At 37.9% G+C, this 22,437-nt stretch overlaps 1 protein-coding gene across 1 annotated transcript in view; it reads right to left on the bottom strand.

The window, feature by feature from the left end:
- Positions 1 to 20,295, bottom strand: part of CIBAR1 (CBY1 interacting BAR domain containing 1) — a gene marked incomplete in the record, with an annotated part of 433,120 nt that extends 412,825 nt beyond the window's left edge. Inside the window, 2 exon segments of the mRNA XM_053715196.1 lie at positions 1,815 to 2,049; positions 20,172 to 20,295. Of these exon segments, the coding sequence (XP_053571171.1) occupies positions 1,815 to 2,049; positions 20,172 to 20,182 (246 nt within the window).
- Positions 20,296 to 22,437: the final 2,142 nt, after the last annotated feature.

Genomic DNA, 22,437 nt, shown 5'->3' with positions numbered 1-22,437 from the left:
AAACAGCACACTCCGGTGCCATTTAAAAATAACAAACTTTTGATTGAAGAATAAACTAAGTAGAAAGCACCACAGACTCTCACAACCTCCTATCTATGTTGAGGCTTGCAAGAGAATGACTGAATATGGCAGTTAGGGGAGGAGCTATATAGCAGCTTTGCTGTGGGTGGACTCTTGCAGCTTCCTGTTGGGAAGGAGAATATATATTCCATAAGTAATGGATGATCCGTGGACTGGATAAACTTAACAAGAGAAATAGTGAGATATCTTGCAGAGGGATGCAGCACTCTTAAAATTGCAAAGCTTCTGAAGCGTGATCATCGAACAATCAAGCGTTTAATTCAAAATAGTCAACAGGGTCGCAAGAAGCGTGTGGAAAAACCAAGGCACAAAATAACTGCCCATGAACTGAGAAAAGTCAAGCGTGCAGCTGCCAAGATGCCACTTGCCACCAGTTTGGCCATATTTCAGAGCTGCAACATCACTGGAGTGCCCAAAAGCACAAGTTGTGCAATACTCAGAGACATGGCCAAGGTAAGAAAGGCTGAAAGACGACCACCACTGAACAAGACACACAAGCTGAAACGTCAAGACTGGGCCAAGAAATATCTCAAGACTGATTTTTCTAAGGTTTTATGGACTGATGAAATGAGAGTGAGTCTTGATGGGCCAGATGGATGGGCCCGTGGCTGGATTGGTAAAGGGCAGAGAGCTCCAGTCCGACTCAGACGCCAGCAAGGTGGAGGTGGAGTACTGGTTTGGGCTGGTATCATCAAAGATGAGCTTGTGGGGCCTTTTCGGGTTGAGGATGGAGTCAAGCTCAACTCCCAGTCCTACTGCCAGTTTCTGGAAGACACCTTCTTCAAGCAGTGGTACAGGAAGAAGTCTGCATCCTTCAAGAAAAACATGATTTTTATGCAGGACAATGCTCCATCACACGCGTCCAAGTACTCCACAGCGTGGCTGGCAAGAAAGGGTATAAAAGAAGAAAATCTAATGACATGGCCTCCTTGTTCACCTGATCTGAACCCCATTGAGAACCTGTGGTCCATCATCAAATGTGAGATTTACAAGGAGGGAAAACAGTACACCTCTCTGAACAGTGTTTGGGAGGCTGTGGTTGCTGCTGCACGCAATGTTGATGGTGAACAGATCAAAACACTGACAGAATCCATGGATGGCAGGCTTTTGAGTGTCCTTGCAAAGAAAGGTGGCTATATTGGTCACTGATTTGTTTTTGTTTTGTTTTTGAATGTCAGAAATGTATATTTGTGAATGTTGAGATGTTATATTGGTTTCACTGGTAAAAATAAATAATTGAAATGGGTATATATTTGTTTTTTGTTAAGTTGCCTAATAATTATGCACAGTAATAGTCACCTGCACACACAGATATCCCCCTAAAATAGCTATAACTAAAAACAAACTAAAAACTACTTCCAAAACTATTCAGCTTTGATATTAATGAGTTTTTTGGGTTCATTGAGAACATGGTTGTTGTTCAATAATAAAATTAATCCTCAAAAATACAACTTGCCTAATAATTCTGCACTCCCTGTAAAGCAGCAGTTTTGAAAGAATGTTATACATGTGCAAGAAAACTAGATGCCAGCACTTGTTTCAGACGTGCATGCTACCTGCCTAGGTATCTGTTCAAAAAAGAAAACCATGAGAACAAAACAAATTTGATTATAAAAGCAAAAATTGAAAACTTTTTAAAACTGTATGCACTGTCTAAATTGCTAAATAAAATTTGAGTTTCACGTCCTTTTAATATCAGTCAAAAATTCTGTTTAACTTTTTCAATAGAATACCTCTGCTTGACGGTAGTCCTGAAGTTTGGCAAACTCATCAGCAAAATTTTTCAAACCATGTTTCAGGTTTGGAGTTTCAGTGTCCGCATATGCATTCACCTCTCTAACAAGAAGATCTGCTTTGTCTCTTAGCCTAGCAGTCTTACGAACATATCCAGCGTAGATTTGGCACAGTTCTCCAAAATGTTTCTCCACATTTGTAAGAGTTTCTTGTATTTGTCTTGTCTGGTTGTCTCTAGCACAAAACAGAAAATAGCTAATTTAGTATTAAAAAAAACTGCATCTCTAGCTTAGTTTATGCTTTTAACAGATCACAAAAGTCAAAATTACACTTTAAATCTTTTTGAAAGAGCATGGAATTTTAAAACACTTTCCATTTTACATCCATTATCAAATTGGGCAGTATTTTTATATGCACACTTTCTGAGGGAATCAGCTCACACTGAGCATGTGCAAGAGTTCAGAGTATACATGAGACTTTTCTCTAAAATCTGTCATATGATACAGGAAAATGGAAGGAAATTTAGACATTTGTCTGAAAAAAAATAATCTACTGCTCAATTGAAATTAAAATTAAGTGTAATTTTGTTGTTTTCTTATTGTGCATTTATTAATTATACAGTTCTACTGTATTCAATAGTAATTTATGATTGGAGGAAAACACTGTCATCCTGCGACACAGAGTCATTGGCACTGCGCATGATGGCATCACATGCAACGAGGAAGCACGCTCTTTCATTGCTACTGTTGCAGGATGTGAGACACTTAATGGGACAGCTGCAGAGTATAAAATGTATGATATTTGCTTTTTTAAGGCTTATTTGTGTATATGAATTAGCTGATTTTGTGTTTTGAAGCCACAACCTAATAAAATGGGTTGAGCTTGTAGGTATAATCAGATCTCATTACTTTATCACATTGAGTACATATACCTGCTTCTTTATCTTATATCTGTCCATAAACCAATCACCACTACTTGGAGAGAACAATGAAAAATTAACATGTTATTACCTGATCTCTTTTATAACCCACTGGGAGCGTAATTTCTTCTACTGGCTGTGTTAACACAGCTTGGCCTTGAGGCCAAAAACTTTCAGGATGGCTCGGGATACCACAGGCTAAATAAACTATTTCAAATGCCAATATAAGGGTAATGGAAATACTTGTAAACAATTGTTAAGAATTGTTAGCATTACAGACGCCATCTTGTTTTTAGTTGTTATTTTTTCTTAGGCATCCATCTTGTCTAAAGAAACATTTTATTATAGCAGTTATTATGTAGTGGAAAGATGTAGATGTTATGAATATCTGTATAGCTAGGTTGGCCTTGTAAATGTTCCTGGCGATGCGTCTGGAAGCTGTTATCTCTATAAGATGCCTACACGGCCTTGCTTTCGGCCAAGATGTACTTTTATTATGGTTATAAGAAACACTGCTTCTCAAAACTCTATTTTACCTAATTATCATAATGAGCTTATTTCTTTCCTGACAAACACTGTGTAAAATGACGCGGGCAGGAACGTGTCATCATGTTAACCACATATGCTGTAACTATCGCCTATAAGATGTGTTGTTCATCTTTCAATAAACAGAATAGATGTTAGACTAAAGCTGTGTGGTCTGATTTCTGTTCTCTCGGATATCCTGATCATCAAATAACCCCTTCATTTCCAGCTGATATGGTGTGTTCCAGGCCAAGCCCTGACTGACACTCCCCCCCCCCTGAAAATAACACCTAACAATTCTGGTGTCAGCTTGTGGGATTCGCACTGGGTAAGTAGATGAGTGGGGTTTTTTTACTCTACTTTTCCCTCTGTGAATCTGAACCTAAATTTATTTATAATAGGTGTTAGTGATAGAGATATATATATATATATATATATATATATATATATATATATATATATATATATATATATATATATATATATATATATATATATATATATATATATATATATATATATATATATATATATATATATATATATATATATATATATATATATATATATATATATAGGGTTTTTTTGCGGAGGTTACAGGCCTGCCGGCAGTTGTATTAACCTCTCTAGACAGGTTTAAAGTCCTGCTAGTTTAGACAGGTGTGCAGTCCTGTCTGGTGAAGTGCGCAGAAAAAAGGTAGCATGCATTTGACGGGCGGTTTAAGTCCCCCGTGCAAATTGGCATCGCTGTGTTATGGTGAGTTTGAGTCTCATCTGTGTTGAAGTTTTCCCTAGATATTCCTTTAATAGAGTTTTGTTACCTATCACTGGAATTGAATTGGTATTTGGTGCTGTTTTTGCTTGCTTGCATGCTTTTATTGCCATATAATTGTGCTGTGCTTAGAAGATATTAAGTGACTGTGCATTTTATCATTGCTGCTGTTATTTTGCTGCTATTATTGTGTTGTTAAAAAATGGGGTCGGCTCATAGCAAAATATTGATAATAATGCATAGAGAAAGAGAGAATGTTATTGCATTTTTTTATGTCTACAAAGGGGTTAAGAGTTTCATTTCAAGGCAGGGAGCTGTGCATGCTGAAGTTTTCTCCTGCATTCAGAAACGTTATGAGTAGAGAAAGGGGGAGGACAGTGCTGTGTAATTTGTGTTGGTCTGTCGGTTCTCACTGTCTTGTATGACGTGTAAAAGATTTACTCTAAACCAAAAGAGGATGGATTATCCTGTTTGAAATTTGTTTGCCTCAATCTGTTGGGAAAATGGCCATTCCTTGCAAATTTGGACACTTTCAAATACATTTTAAATTTGGTGGAAAGTTAATCTTATTGTATTCCTAAATGTCTTTGCTATTTTATGAAATATATGTTTTCCTAAAAGAGAGAGAGAACGTTAATGTGTTTTCTGTGTCACTAAAAGTTTGATGTATGTTGAAATTGCTTTAAAATAAATGTTGGGAATGAATTTATGGTATGCAAGTTTATATGAGCTTGTGTGTGTGTATCGCTGTAAAAATGACCCTTGTGCATTTTTCTTTCGGAATGGTAATTATTCAGGCTAGTTTCTTAGCTAAGAAATCAGAAGTTGTAATGAGGTATTTTGAAGTGTTATTGTTGTAACTTTATTTTAAAGTCATATGTATGTTTTTAATTATGTGTGTTATTAATAGCATTTTTAATTTTAAGTGATATTTGTTTTATGCAAATAAAGACGGTCTACCTGTTGCAGCATATAAATATATTGTTTTTTGCAAGTGAACTAATTAAGGGATTTGTAAATGTGCGGATGATTGTGGGACTTTCGGTCATGTTCTGGTAAATGAAAAAAGATTAACAGGTTGATTCAAGTATGTTGTGGGAGTAAGGTTCATGCAAGTAGTTAAAACAGGAAAATAGAAAACACTATACGCCGTATGCTATTAAAATTTATCTTAAAGTATTTGGGTCTGTTTCAAGTAAATTAATGCAGTAGAAGTTTTTATTTAAATGGGTATTATTTATGCTGTGATGGCTCTCATTTAAATATGCAGGTTATGATACAATAAAGAAGTAGAATTTTTATGGTAAATAATACAAGTTTCCTAATCATGGCTAGGGTATACATATGTAATATACATGTTATAAATGGTTAGTCCTTAAAAGGGACAGTAAATTTAACATAGTTTTTATATTAATGTATTTTCAATGATTTGTGATACAAGCTAAATAGTATAAAATGTAGGAGAAATTGCATTTGCGAGTTTATTTGTATATATGAAGTAGCTGGTTTTGTGCTTTCAAAACACAGTTTATTGCAATGGGCTGATTCTCCGATAATAAGCATATCTCATTGTGTTCCTTATCTTATATTTGTCTGTTAAACCAGAGCTCAGGGCTTAGACAGAGCAAGGGAAAAATGTCATTTTATTACTTAAAGGACCAGTTCACTCATGTGAAAGGAGTTCATAAGCAGCAATAACACTATTAAAAAGTAAAAGGAGAAAAAACATAAATGTAGTAGTTTGCAAAATATATTTTTTTACATTTTTTGTCCTCCTTCTTTGTAGTTCAGCTCAATGTCCCTAGAACACCCTGATAAAAAGGGTAGTGCTATTTGCATCAGACCTGGATGATTTTCTATATTTGTTTTACAATAGTTTGGTTACATCTCTACCATGTGCAGAGACCTTTCCTTATATATATTATATAAAATCTGCCGTTTAGATAGCAGACATTTACGCAGTATAACTCAATTCTCTTTGTAAGGCAAACTGAACTGATGAAGAGAAAATATTTAAAGGGGTACAGGCAAACTGATATAAAATCTGAGATTTTAAAGAAATATTTACAGAGAAAGAAAATGAGGTTTATTGTAAGCCAAACACTAGTATATTTAACTATGTCAGCAGTTTCAATTAAAGATATTTTTTAATTTGTTGGGTAAAATGTCCCTTTAACTAGCCTGCACCCCACTGTGTGTTTTTTTTTTTATTTATTTTATACTGGCGGTGTTTGCTTAAGCTATTCAATGGATGTCCGTATACGTTTTTATTATAAGTGAGGACGGTGGTTCAGTGAGAACAAGTTAGAGGGGAAATTTTTGGACAAACTGACTTTTTAATCTAGTAGTGTACATTCTTATTACTCTTTTGTAGAGAGCTCATTTTGTTGTATACAATTGTTATATTTAGTTAGAGAGCTGCAAAATGGTGAATATTAAATTATAAAAAAAAGTTAAATCAAATAATTGGGCATTTATTAAAATCTTGGTTATGTAAAAGTATAGACTGGATTCTAGAGCTTTTCACAAATTATTTGTGCCAAACATGATTTATTTAATAGTGGATTTGCACTGTGCATGCAAGCAGGGGCTATATAGAACAGTGGCTGTACCATTATTATTTGACCTTTCCCAGAATATAGTACATAGGTGTTTGTGTGTTACTTTGTAAATTTATGGTTTGGCATTTTATTTGTAAATATGAAACTGGAGTTTATTGATCTTCTGAAGCGATTGCATTATTAGTATGATCTTATAGTATTGTGCATGGTGGAATTTGCAGAACCAGGGTATAGACGGTTGTTATTGGATTTTAATTCTTTGTAATGTTTTGCAAGTGCTGTGTTTCAGTAATGTGTAAGTATATGTGTTGCATTTCAGGTTAATTGTGGTTGTTAAAAGTTTGTGCCGGCTGTTAATGTTTTGTTTTGTGTAATGGACAGTTGGTTTGAAGTGTTTTCTCAGAGAATGTTATGTTTTTATTTTTAGTGAAGGCGTGTGGTAGGGTGCTGTATGAATGGATTATTGAATATTGAAGAGTATTTGATTTTGCCTGATGTTAAGAATAGTATACTACATGCATGAGTGGAGTGCATGAATTGTCTTTTAGTTTGCGTGACACATGGGGTGTTTCACGCAAACAAAGGGGGAAGTATTGATGAGTATTGCTGAGTATCCTTATGTGATTTGGGTGATTGTTTAAAGTAAGAAAATTAACCTAAAATATTTGATTATTCTCTATTTTGTTCTTAAAACAATATTTGTATTTGCAGGATGAGATCATGAAGCTATATCCAGAGAGTAAAATCACTAACTGAATTATTTTTGAGTTTTTCATATTTAGGTAAAATATGTACAGATAAAATTCCATAAGTGCACTCTCCAAAAGATTGAAGATTGAATGCAAGTAAACCTTTTAAACAAAAGAAATACCTGGTGCCTAGGTGAAGAAAAGAAAAATGAAGATAAAAGACCTTTTGTCAAGTTTGTTTTAACCACCATACTGCAGTAAAAGTTGCTGAACTATCTTTGGATCCATTCTTTGCTTTGCATGCTGGTACCAGCCCTAGAACTGGACTCTGGGTAATCTATGATTGTTTCCTAGGATGTGTGTCTTCAGAACATAAAGACTATCCTTCTCTGGACTGTGCCTTGCTTATTGGAATTCAGGACCTGTTACGCTGTTACAGAGTCATCCACAGTTAAATTAGGGGAGTATTGTTTTAACTTGTTTACTTATATTGCTTGTTTTGTATTCTCTTGTAATTGTGTTTTTTTTGTTGATCATATTAGTTATAAGAAGTCATATAGCTTTGTCTGCAGAAAACATAATTTATGCTTACCTGATAAATGTATTTCTCTTGTGGTGTATCCAGTCCACGGATCATCCATTACTTGTGGGATATTCTCCTTCCCAACAGGAAGATGCAAGAGGATTACCCACAGCAGAGCTGCTATATAGCTCCTCCCCTAACTTCCATATCCAGTCATTCGACCGAAAACAAACAGAGAAAGGAGAAACCATAGGGTGCAGTGGTGACTGTAGTTTAAAAATTAAAAAATACCTGCCTTAAAATGACAGGGCGGGCCGTGGACTGGATACACCACAAGAGAAATAAATTTATCAGGTAAGCATAAATTATGTTTTCTCTTGTTAAGTGTATCCAGTCCAAGGATCATCCACTACTTGTGGGATACCAATACCAAAGCTAAAGTACAAGGATGAAGGGAGGGACAGGGCAGGCTTAAATGGAAGGAACCACTGCCTGTAGAACCTTTCTCCCAAAAATAGCCTCCAAAGAAGCAAAAGTATCAAATTTGTAAAATTTTGAAAAGGTATGAAGCGAAGACCAAGTCGCCGCCTTGAAAATCTGTTCAACAGAAGCCTCATTTTAAAGGCCCAGGTGGAAGCCACAGCTCTAGTAGAATGAGCTGTAATCCTTTCAGGGGGCTGCTGTCCAGCAGTCTCATAGGCTAAGCGTATTACCCTCCGAAGCCAAAAAGAAAGAGAGGTTGCCGAAGCTTTTTGACCTCTCCTCTGTCCAGAGTAAACAACAAACAGAGTAGATTTTGGCGAAAATCTTTAGTAGCTCTTAAGTAAAACTTTAAAGCATGGACCACGTCCAGATTATGTAAAAGGCGTTCCTTCTTTGAAGAAGGATTTGGACACAATGACGGAACAACAATCTCTTGATTGATATTCTTGTTAGAAACTACCTTAGGTAAAAACCCAGGTTTTGTACGCAGAACTACTTTATCTGAATGGAAAATCAGATAAGGAGAATCACATTGTAAGGCAGATAACTCAGAGACTCTCCGAGCCGAGGAAATAGCCATCAAAAACAGAACTTTCCAAGATAAAAGTTCATCAATGGAATGAAGGGGTTCAAACGGAACCCCTTGAAGAACTTTAAGAACCAAGTTTAAACTCCATGGGGGAGCAACAGGTTTAAACACAGGCTTAATTCTATAGAAGTATTTTCTATAAGAAAAAACTAAGGGGACGCGCTGTAGTGTTGATAAAATATGTGTTGATGTGAATGAAACTCCCTCTAGTATCGTGTGAGTTGAACCGTGACAGATATGTATGTGAGAGTAGGGGTGTATATGTGTATATGATTGGGTGAAATCTTGTTATTCAAAAGAGAATGTGTGACTTGTTACAAACCGTAAGAATTGAAACAATTGTGATACATAGGCAAAGAATCATGAAACAGTTGTGATACCTAAACAAAAAATCAGTTTAAATATTGCAAAAACCTAAAAACTTGCAACAAAATATGTGAACAGTTGAATTTGATTAAACTCAAAAAACTGAAAAGTCCAATATGTGATAAGTGTTCAGAGATAAAAAGTCCAAATTCAATGTAAAGGATATATAAAGAACAAAAGTTCAAGGATCAAAACAAATGGCTTGCTCCGCTTGAATCCAAGGTGTGATGAATCAGGAAATCTAGGAGAATAGAAAAACAAGGGGCACCAACATAGTGTGAATCAGTTTGGAACACTGGAAAACAGTAGTTATAATAAAATCTACTCACAAGTGGAGTGGCACCTAGTTGGTTCTAGGTGCCACTCCACTTGTGAGTAGATTTTATTATAACTACTGTTTTCCAGTGTTCCAAACTGATTCACACTATGTTGGCGCCCCTTGTTTTTCTATTCTCACAGGCTTAATTCTAACCAAAGCCTGACAAAAAGCTTGAACGTCTGGAACTTCTGCCAGAAGCTTGTGCAAAAGAATAGACAGAGCAGAAATCTGTCCCTTTAAAGAACTAGCTGATAATCCTTTTTCCAAACCCTCTTGGAGAAAGGACAATATCCTAGGAATCCTAACCTTACTCCATGAGTAATTCTTGGATTCACACTAATAAAGGTATTTACGCCATATCTTATAGTAGATTTTCCTGGTGACAGGCTTTCGTGCCTGTATAAGGGTATCAATGACTGACTCGGAGAAGCCACGCTTTGATAAAATCAAGCGTTCAATCTCCATGCAGTCAGTCTCAGAGAAATTAGATTCGGATGATTGAAAGGACCTTGTAGTAGAAGGTCTTGTCTCAGAAGCAGGGTCCATGGTGGAAAGGATGACATGTCCACTAGGTCTGCATACCAGGTCCTGCATGGCCACGCAGGTGCTATCAAGATCACCGATGCTCTCTCCTATTTAATTTTGGCAATCAGTCGAGGGAGCAGAGAAAACGGTGGAAACACATAAGCCAGGTTGAAGAACCAAGGCGCTGCTAGAGCATCTATCAGTGCCGCTTCTGGGTCCCTGGACCTGGATCCGTAACAAGGAAGCTTGGTGTTCTGGCGAGACGCCATGAGATCCAGTTCTGGTTTGCCCCAACGATGAACCAATTAAGCAAACACCTCCGGATGGAGTTCCCACTCCCCCGGATGAAAAGTCTGACGACTTAGAAAATCTGCCTCCCAGTTCTCTACACCAGGGATATGGATTGCTGATAGGTGGCAAGAGTGAGTCTCTGCCCAGCGAATTATCTTGGAGACTTCTAACATCGCTAGGGAACTCCTGGTTCGCCCTTGATGGTTGATGTAAGCCACAGTCGTGATGTTGTCCGACTGAAATCTGATGAACCTCAGGGTTGCTAACTGAGGCCAAGCTAGAAGAGCATTGAATATTGCTCTTAACTCCAGAATATTTATTGGGAGGAGATTCTCCTCCTGAGTCCACGATCCCTGAGCCTTCAGGGAATTCCAGACTGCACCCCAACCTAGAAGGCTGGCATCTGTTGTTACAATTGTCCAATCTGGCCTGCGAAAGGTCATACCTTTGGACAGATGGACCCGAGATAGCCACCAGAGAAGAGAATCTCTGGACTCTTGATCCAGATTTAGCAGAGGGGACAAATCTGTGTAATCCCCATTCCACTGACTGAGCATGCATAGTTGCAGTGGTCTGAGATGTAGTCGTGCAAATGGAACTATGTCCATCGCCGCTACCATCAAGCCGATTACTTCCATACACTGAGCCACCGAAGGGCGTGGAATAGAATGAAGAACACGGCAAGATTTTAGAAGCTTTGATAACCTGGATTCTGTCAGGTAAATCTTCATTTTTACAGAATCTATCAGAGTCCCTAGGAAGGAGACTCTTGTGAGTGGGGATAGAGAACTCTTTTCCTCGTACACCTTCCACCCATGTGACCTGAGAAATGCCAGAACTATGTCCGTATGTGACTTGGCAATCTGAAAGCTTGACGCATGTATCAGGATGTCGTCCAGATAAGGGGCCACTGATATACCTCGCGGTCTTAGGAACGCCAGAAGCGATCCCAGAACCTTTGTAAAGATTCTTGGAGCTGTAGCTAACCCGACGGGAAGAGCCACAAGTTGGTAATGCCTGTCCAGAAAGGCAAACCTTAGGAACCGATGATGATCTTTGTGAATCGGTATGTGAAGGTAAGCATCCTTCAAATCCACTGTGGTCATGTACTGACCCTCCTGGATCATAGGTAAGATGGTCCGAATAGTTTCCATTTTGAACGAGGAATTTGTTTAAGATCTTTAGATCCAAAATGGGTCTGAAGGTTCCCTCTTTTTTGGGAACCACAAACAGATTTGAATAAAAACCCTGTCCCTGTTCAGACTGTGGAACTGGACAGATCACTCCCATAACTAGGAGGTCTTGCACACAGCGTAAGAATGCCTCTTTCTTTATCTGGTTTACAGATAATCTCGAAAGGTGAAATCTCCCTTGAGGAGGGGAAGCTTTGAAGTCCAGAAGATATCCCTGAGATATGATCTCCAATGCCCAGGGATCCTGAACATCTCTTGCCCACGCCTGGGCGAAGAGAGAAAGTCTGCCCCCTACTAGATCCGTCGCCGGATAGGGGGGCCGTTCCTTCATGCTGTCTTAGAGGCAGCAGCAGGCTTTCTGGCCTGCTTGCCTTTGTTCCAGGACTGGTTAGGTTTCCAGCTCGGCTTGGATTGAGCAAAAGTTCCCTCTTGTCTTGTAGCAGAGGAAGATGATGCTGCACCTGCCTACGCGCCTGGATGGCGAATCCAGAATTCCTAGCCGTTAGTTTAGTCAAATGAACAATGGCATCAGAAACAAAAGAATTAGCTAGCTTAAGTATTCTAAGCTTGTCAAGTATTTCAGTCAATGGAGTAGCTGTCTGAAAGGCCTCTTCCAGAGACTCAAACCAGAACGCCGCCGCAGCAGCAGTGACAGGCACAATGCATGCAAGGGGCTGCAGGATAAAACCTTGTTGAATAAACATTTTCTTAAGGTAACCTTCTAATTTTTTTATCCATTGGATCTGAAAAAGCACAACTGTCCTCGACAGGGATAGTGGTACGCTTTGCTAAAGTAGAAACTGCTCCCTCCACCTTAGGGACCGTCTGCCATAAGTCCAGTGTGGTGGTGTCTATTGGAAACATTTTTCTAAAAATAGGAGGGGGGGGGGAACAGCACACCGGGTCTGTCCCACTCCTTATTAATGATTTCTGTAAACCTTTTAGGTATTGGAAAAACATCAGTACACACCGGCACTGCATTAGAGCTGCAACAACTAATCGTCATAATCGATAATATGGTTTGCAATTAGTTGGTCTGTGCACAACACCAGCTGCTTCACTCCAATGAACTCCTGCACATGGTATTGTGTTTTATGGTTATGTCCTTAGCCTAAAGGACGTCTACTTTTCACTTTTTCAGGACAGTATACTTTTACAACTACCCCTGGCTTATGTGCAACCCAGATATAATAGTCATCATTTGGATTGTTTATATTAAATCAGGTGATTTGGAACTATGCTTTTCATGATATAGTGCTGAGCTTGTTATTTACACCTAGCCCTAGATTGATGGGAGTTATTTAAATTGATGTGCACTATTATCTGTTTGCACAATTATTAGCGTATTGCCTGCTATTGCTGATTATATGTACTGTATAAATTAATGTGTAAGGCTTTGTCCTATTATTGATATATAGTCCTTGGCGCTTTTGATTTTTATTGTTTTTTTATATTTTTAATAAATTGTGATAATATGTACCAGATTCAACCTTTATAAGTATATATTCGTGATTTTTAGAGCGGACTAGATATTTCCCCTAACCTTATAGCTGGTTATTTACCATTGCATATAGATATTCAAGATATTTTTATGTTAGAATGAAGTTAAGGGTTACTTTATTGAGAGGCCCCTTGCCAAGGTAGAAAACACTTAGCATTGGTGAAGAGCTAACAAAGATAAATATCCCACTTTTGTGAAATTGGCAAAACCCTACTTATACACCTCAACAGCCTTTTCTCTGCTGCAGGAAATATAGCTGCAAACAGAGAACCAGACTTGGCCAGAAGCATGTGGACATGTTGAGATTTTTGCATTTCAATGCAAAGTTTCTGAAAGAGTGAATAACAGAATGTTATTAACAGTGATAGTCTAACTCTTTCTAGTTCTACCTCTTTTCAAACAGTTTGTGGTTTTGTTTAATTATAAAACTGTGCTCTGCTGCTTAAAAATTGAAGAAACAGTTGTGTTAATGTAAAGTTTTAATCTGAAGTTTATATTTGTAACACTCATTATGTGGATTTTATTTAAAACATAGAAAACTATTATTGATTCTCTTTTTTATCCGATTAGTCGATTAATCGAAAAAATAATCGGCCGATTAATCTATTATGAAAATAATCGTTAGTTGCAGCCCTACACTGCATAGTATTTATCCAGTCTACACAATTTCTCTGGTACTGCAATTGTGTCACAGTCATTCAGAGCAGCTAACACCTCCCCAAGCAATACACGGAGGTTCTCAAGCTTAAATTTAAAAGTAGAAATATCTGTATCAGGTTTCCCCGAATCAGAAATGTCACCCACAGACTGAAGCTCTCCTTCCTCAGCTTCTGCATATTGTGACGCAGTATCAGACATGGGCCTTAAGGCATCTGCGCGCTCTGTACTACGTCTAACCCCAGAGCTATCGTGCTTTCCTCTGAATTCCGGCAGTCTGGCTAATACCGCTGACAGGGTATTATCCATGATTGCCCCCATGTCCTGCAAAGTAATCGCTATGGGCGTCTTTGATGTACTTGGCACCATTTTAGCGGGAGTCCCTTGAGCGGGAGTCAAAGGGTCTGACACGTGGGGAGAGTTAGTCGGCATAACTTCCCCCTCGCCAGAATCCTCTGGTGATAAATTTTTTAAAGATAAAAGCTGATCTTTATTGTTTAAAGAGAAATCAATACATTTAGAACACATTCTCATATGGGGTTCCACCATGGCTTTTAAACATAATGAACAAGGAGTTTCCTCTATGTCAGACATGTTTATACAGACTAGCAATGAGACTAACAAGCTTGGAAAACACTTTACATCAAGTTAAACAAGCAATATAAAAAACGTTACTGTTCCTTTAAGGGAAACAAATTTTGCTAAAATTTGAAATAACAGTGAAAAAAAGGCAGTTAAACTAACGAAATTTTTACAGTGTATGTAACAAGTTAGCAGAGCATTGCACCCACTTGCAAATGGATGATTAACCCCTTAATACAAAAAACAGATTAACAAATTGAAAAAAAAAACGTTTTTTAAACAGTCACAACTGCCACAGCTCCACTGTGGCTTTACCTTCCTCAATATATGACTTTTGAACCCATCAGAGATGTCCTAAAGCATGCAGGGGACTGCTGAGGGAAGCTGAATGTCTCTGTCTGTAATTTTAACTGCGCAAAAAAGCGCTAAAATAGGCCCCTCCCACTCACATTACAACAGTGGAAAGCCTCAGGAAACTGTTTCTAGTCAAAAATCAAGCCAGCCATGTGGAAAAAACTAGGCCCCAATAAGTTTTATCACCAAAGCATATATAAAAACGATTAAACATGCCAGCAAACGTTTTATATTGCACATTAATCAGAGTATATACCTCTGATAGCAAGCCTGATACTAGTCGCTATTAAACCACTGTATTTAGGCTTAACTTACATTAATCCGGTATCAGCAGCTTTTTTCTAGCAAATTCCATCCCTAGAAAAACTTAAACTGCACATACCTTATTGCAGGATAACCTGCACGCCATTCTCCCTCTGAAGTTACCTCACTCCTCAGACATATGTGAGAACAGCAGTGGGTCTTAGTTACTTCTGCTACGATCATAGAAAAACGCAGGCAGATTCTTCTTCTAAATGCTGCCTGAGATAAAATAGTACAACTCCGGTACCATTTAAAAACAATAAACTTTTGATTGAAGAAAAAAATAACTATATTACACCACTTTCCTCTTACTACCTCCAGCTATGTTGAGAGTTTGCAAGAGAATGACTGGATATGGCAGTTAGGGGAGGAGCTATATAGCAGCTCTGCTGTGGGTGATCCTCTTGCAACTTCCTGTTGGGAAGGAGAATATCCCACAAGTAATGGATGATCCGTGGACTGGATACACCTTACAAGAGAAAACTATGCCTTATTGGTATTAGTGCACATTGTAGTTTATGTACTTAAAGTAACCCTCTAGAAGAGATAAGTGTAACTCTAAACCTTGCAGTATTGTAACCTATTGAATGGCCCATTGAGTATAGAAAATATGTTTGCACCTTTATAGTTTAAAGAAAATGCTGCAATATATCAGAATATTTTAGACCCTTGTGGAACATATTGAGGACACGTCTCAGCTAGAAATGTATATTAATTATACAGCCTATATTTGTTTAGGGAGTAGCATAATTATAGTTATATTGATGGTATATTTTATACCTACCATGGCTCTTATTGGAGCTGTGTTATGAAAGCAAATGTATTTTCCCTTTTATTAATTGGTATGGTATCTGCAATTTGAATTTTGTAATTCCAGATGTTTGTCAATGAATGGAATTATCTTACCATAAAGATGTGTTTACCTTTAAAAGATTTTGTAGTTTTAATAATGTTTAAATTGTATTCTTTCCTCATACAGGAGTGTGAGAGAATTTAGGTTGCATAAAATAATTAGTAAACTAGTAGTGTTTATATCAGATGAGACTGCTGACTATTAAGATCATAGCTGGAGAATTATAAACATTACAGATAGTAGCTTTGCAGAATAAAGCAACACTACAGTAGATTCTTTATTTTTTAGTAGTTCCAAGAGAAAGTGTGAAGAAATTAATTTTAAAGAAAATATTTTTATTGATTGTTTTATTTTTCATTTTTGTTGCAGGGCAGGCCTTAGCATAAGTTACTTAGAATAGCCATTCAGCCTCTTGATGAAGTCTAGCAGTTTTCACTTGCTCAGTATTCATGAAGTATCATTTAAATTGTATAGAGAAGCTGTGAGTTATTCTCTGTAAAAGTTACAATGTATTTAGTTTGTATTATATATCCACAATGTTTTTCTGGTTTTAAATGACATATGATAAGTTAAGCTAAAGGAATGGTGATGCTTACAAAAAGGTGAAAGAAGTTTTATTTGGACATAATTGTGACTGTATCGGGGTGTGTGCTCATCTTCTGTTGTTTTGTTTCCTTTGTAGACTCCTTCTGACTCAAGTGTCTGCTTGCTATGGGGATCCGCTGGCATTCCTTGTCTACCCCATGAACAAACCATCGGACTTCCAGCATCTACCTGCAGAAGAACACTGGATAAGCACCCCTACTGCAAATGGACTATGGTATTGAAGCAGAGTGTCTGAGGAAGGTGGAGCTCTAAGAGGACAAAGATTGTTCTTAAAGTGATTAGAGGCCACGCAGAGACACTTGTGCTGTTCCCATGTCATGCTTCACTGTGGAGAATGTACAGAGCAAGAGACTGTCGGAAATATTGGGGGGTGCTAGCAATGCAGGTAGGAAATAAAGATGCTGCGTTGTTTGGGGGTAGATAGGGGGCTGGTTGGGTCTTTGTGCAGATGGACCAGTAGTTTGAGGATGCTGGGAGGTAGACGGAGAGTATTGGAGAGGCCGCACCTATGTGCAGTGAAAAATTGTGCCCTATTGGCGTATAAAATTATAGCACTACGTGTGAATACATTTCTCTACAGTATTCTCACATAGATTCATATTACCGAAGTATTAGGCTTATATTGTTGTTAAAGGATTTACTAATTTTCTGTGCTTTTGCTTTTATGTTATTCTGTTAGAATAAAAGGGTGGTATGTTAGGAATTGTTAGCATCACCGACCCCATCTTGTTTTTAGTTGCCATTTTGTCTTAGGCATCCATCTTGTCTAAAGAAACATTTTATTATAGCAGTTATTATGTAGTGGAAAGATGTAGATGTTATGAATATCTGTATAGCTAGGTTGGCCTTGTAAATGTTCCTGGCGATGCGCCTGGAAGCCGTTATCTCTATAAGATGCCCACACGGCCTTGCTTTGGGCCCAAATGTACTTTTATTATGGTTATAAGAAACACTGCTTCTCAAAACTCTATTTTACCTAATTATCATAATGAGCTTATTTCTTTCCTGACAAACACTGTGTAAAATGACGCGGGCAGGAATGTGTCATCATGTTAACCCCATATGCTGTAACTATCGCCTATAAGATGTGTTGCTCATTTTTCAATAAACAGAATAGATGTTAGACTAAAGCTGCGTGGTCTGATTTCTGTTCTCTGGGATATCCTGATTATCAAATAACCCCTTCATTTCCAGCTGATATGGTGTGTTCCAGGCCATGCCCTGACTGACACTCTCCCCCCCCCCCTGAAAATAACACCTAACAACAATGTAATACTTTCCAGCAGGTAAAGTGGATCATTGGGAACACATTAGAGGGGAGAACATTTTTGAGTAAACTGTCCCTTTAAATAGACCACATACCAGCCCAACACCACTTTGAGGGACCAGTCATTTGAAAGGGGGCTCTGAAACAAAAACAACCAATGTAAACTCTTAAAGGGACATGAAAACAAAAAAATTTCTTTCACGATTTATAAAGCGCATGCAATTTTAAGCAACTTTCTAATTTACTTCTATTATCTAATTTGCTTCATTCACTTCATATACTTTACTGAAAAGAATATATAGATAGGCTCAGTAGATGCCGATTGGCGACTGCACAAAGATGCCTAGTGTGATTGGCTCACCCATGTGCATTGCTATTTCTTCAACAAAGGATATCTAAAGAAGGAAGCAAATTAGATAATATAACTACACTGGAATGTTCTTAAAAATTGTATTCTGTACCAGAATCCTAAAAGAAAAAATTGGGGTTTAGTGTCCCTTTAAAAGGCCATAATACCCAAATGTTTAAACACTTGAAAGTGAGGCAGTATAGCTGTAAAAAGCTGATTAGAAAATATCACCTGAACATCTCTATGTAAAAAATAAAGTTATTTTACCTCAAAAGTTCCTCAGTAGCCACCTCCCATTGTAAAGGATTTCTAAGCAGCATATTAGTATGTCTGTCCGGGACAACTGAAAGGATGAGCTTCGCGCACTCTCATATTATTTCACCAATCAGGTAAAGGAAGCTTACTATGAAATCTCATGAGAGTTAAGTCAAATCTCATGAGATCACAGTAAGAGTTCATGACCTCAGCACTGCTGATGCTGATTGGCTGCTGTTCATTTCTTAATTTTTTTTTATTTTTACCTGCAGCTGGGAGCAGGTGAAGTATAAATTTTACACAGAACTTACTCTGCTGAGCTGAGGAGATTGTGAGTTAAAATATCTTCCTTTTTTACATAGAGATGCTCAGGTGATATTTTCCTATCAGCTTTTTACAGTGATACTGCATCCGTTTCAAGTGATTTAGCATATGATTATTATGTCCCTTTAAATCACCATTTTCAGCAGGCAAAATAGAGTTGCACCTGAGGGGGTTCTAATGGATATATGTAGAGTAATCAATGAATGCATTGTCCAGACAAGAACTAATTTAATGAAAACAGCTTATTCTTTCACAATTATTGGCAGCAGGAAATAATGCACTTATTATGCACTTAGTCAGCAGTATGCTAAAGCTGTGCAGAACAGATCAACACTGCTCACATGCAAATGATTCAATAAAACGTATAAAAAAATATATAGATCTATCAGTGGAGTACTGCTTACTTCCATGCCCCAATAATCAAGTTAAACGGGCAGAATTTGTATTGTTTAAAAAGATAATCTCTTTACTACCCACTCCGCAGTTTTGCATAACCAACATGGTTATATGTATATACTTTTTACCTCTGTGATTAACTTTTATGTAATCCTCTGCAGACTGCCCCCTTATTTCAGTTCTTTTGAATGACTTGCATTTTAGCCAATTAGTGCTGACTCCTATGTAACCCCACAGGAGTGAGCACAATGTTATCAATATAGCGCACATGCACTAGCACTATCTAACTGTGAAAAACTGTCAAACTGCACTAAGAGGCAGCCTTCAAGGGCTTAGAAATTAGCATGAGCCTATCTAGGTTTAGCTTTCAACAAAGAATACCAAGAGAGCAAAGCAAATTTGATGATAAAAGTAATTGGATAGTTGTTTAAAATTGCATGCCCTTTCTGAATCATGAAAGTTTAATTTTGTCTAGACTGTCCCTTTAAAGGGTCAGGCAAATATAAAAAAATTTAGACTTAATTCTAAGTGGTAGTTTGTTTTGTTTTTACTTTTGAGATACAAGTCATTCACTATGTTTATATGCCAGTGACACCCAATGTAGAATGTGTATAGTTAGAAAGTTTTCAGATCACATGCCTCAGAAACATGCAACAACATTGCACTCTTTCTTAAAGAAGCACATAAATGGATACAGATGTGCATGACATATAAACAAAACTGACACAATAAACTGACCTGGTAGCATAAAGGGGAAATAAAAGACTCATTTGCATGATACACCGTATTAACCCAGTGGCTGACTGAGAGGATTGAAACACACAGAGCCCTTTTTGGTACCTAGAAATTAACCCGGAATCACTGCAGAAAGTGTCCTACAAACAGGAAGGCGGAACTAAACTGAACACTAAACGGTGGAAATATGCAAATCTAGTCGGTTAGGCCAGCCATATTACTACCCCGGTAACATGTGTAATGCCCGTCATCACTTTATGGCGCGCAGCATTATTTGTATGCTTCGTTCGCTCTCTAGGTGCCTGTCTCACGTTACCTAGCTCTGGCCTCCGGGGTCTGGCTCATTGCGGTGATGGCGCGGCCTCCAGGTTAACAACCGCAACTCCTCCCCAGATGTTCCCTTCACCACGGATACTTACTGTGTTGCCATGGCGTCCACGTCACGCGTGCTCGTAGCGTATCTGTGCAGTTGTGGTGACGGGAACGGAATGAGTGAAAGTTGGCAAAGCTGAGTTTAGGAGGAAGTACTATTTTTGTCTAGTGTTTCTATAGCTTAAATGATGTATTTGGTGATATTAAAATGTAGTAACAAAATGTGTTATTTGCTGCAATACGTGTTCTGTTAAAGGGGCAGTGCAGTCATTTTTATTTTTTATTTAATGTAAAACAGAAATGGCAAGGTGCCGGTCTGTGGGATCAAATGTAGCCTTCTGTACCAGTTTTTGAACAAAAAAAAAAACCCGACAGAACTAAGAATGTGTGACATCGATTTAGCAGTCTTAAAGGGACATGAAACCCACATTTTTTCATTCATGATTTACAAACAGAATGTGGTTTTAAACAACTTTCCAATTTACTTCTATTATCTAATTTGCTTCCTTCTCTTTATATCATTTGTTGAAAAGCATATCTAGATAGACTCAGTAGCTGCTGATTGGTGGCTGCATATAGATGAATTGTGTGATTGGCTCACCCATGTGCATTGCTAATTTCTTCAACAAATATATTTAAATAATGATGCAAATCATATAATAGAAGTAAATTGCAATGTTGTTTAAAATTGTATTCTCTACCTGAATCATGAAAGAAAACATTTGGGTTTCATGTCCCTTTAAGAAAAAGGCAGAACTAAAATGTGAACTTTGTGAATTTATAGAAGGTGGGCAGAATTGAAAACAGTTTCTGGATCAATGTTCCCTCTATTTTCGACCTGTGCAATTTTTGGTCAAGTTACTTAAATGTTTGGGCACTGTATTCCTTAGTGTAGTCAAACTTAAAAACATACACAGACTGTAACACAATCACGCACTCAAGCACACTCACATTAAAGGCTGTGACACACTGCAAGCAGAGCGGCGCACAGCGTGTACACTCAGCTGTGTTCACTCAGTGTGTCCTGCCTTTTCATCTCTGAGCATTCTGCTGCGTCAGGTCGCGTAGCTGAGCGCTCAGAGATTAAATATTTAATCTTCAGAAGCGACGCGAAGCAGCTGCTTCGCCTTGCGCCGCATTGCTTGTAGTGTGTAACAGCCTTCACACACACAAACAGAAACACAAACATACATACATAGAAACACTCATGGTAAGATTTATTAAAAGGCGAATGCCCCGATCAGTCGCAGGCTCACTCATTTGAGCCTGCCCAGAGGCAGAACATTTCTTCACTTTCTGCAATGAGATTTTTTTTAGTTAACAATTAAATAAAATGCAATTTTAAATTAGACAGTTACACTAAGGCACCAGTTCAATTGCAATGTGTTGGTTAACTGAAGAATAAAGCAATTTTTTACATTTTATAATATAGTGCAGTAGTTGAAAATTGCATTGCAAATTAGCGGCATTCAAAAAAAGAAAATTTTAAAATGTCTCTTGAATAAATCTGTTTCCTTTTCTCTTTCTCGAACGTAGAAATGTAGTAATAAAAAAGATGCAATGCTCATACTAACGTCTTACATTCAGAATAAACAGCTTAGCAGACTGGGAAAGGCTAGGGTGCGGGTTTGAATTTTTTGCTCTGAGAGCAAGTCAACAAGCAATGCACTGCTGCTTTGCAGCGCTACTGCATATTTGACTGTTAACTTCAAACATCACTTTGCTCTGGATGCACTGTGCTAAGGAAAACATACACAGTAAAGCCAGAGCACAGCTCTGTTTGAAGAGAACTGTCTAATGTGGAGCAGCACTACAAAGTTAAATCGCTAACAATGCCTGCATGGGTTCTGTTCTTTCTGCAGGCATGCTGCATTTTCTGCGATGACATTTCAGATCACTGTATGTTCTGCCTTGAGGTGAGCCTGTAACTGATATTTATGAAGCAGCGGTTTAAACCACTACTTCATAAACCCTTTTTGCCAAGCTGAACCTGGCGGATGAATATCACCCCCGGATTCATTCGACCGAGGTGATTGACAAGTCCTTCAATCACGCAGTTGGTTACGTGACAGCAGGGGGGCGGTATTGCATAAGTATTCTGTCGTGCAATAATAAATATGGGGAATACATTCGCTCCGCAATTTGCAATAAGATGCGGACAGATTCAATATATATGTGAATCCTGTCCGCTCCAAAATTGATAAATCTTCTCACTCACATGAAAACGCACAGATTCATAGAACATACACAACACACTTACACACATGGAAACATTCACACACACAGAAAGACACTCACACAAACACACATACA

Source organism: Bombina bombina, chromosome 5 (assembly GCF_027579735.1).
Source record: "Bombina bombina isolate aBomBom1 chromosome 5, aBomBom1.pri, whole genome shotgun sequence".
Lineage (NCBI taxonomy): Eukaryota > Metazoa > Chordata > Amphibia > Anura > Bombinatoridae > Bombina > Bombina bombina.
This window is presented reverse-complemented; position numbering and strand designations above follow the sequence as displayed.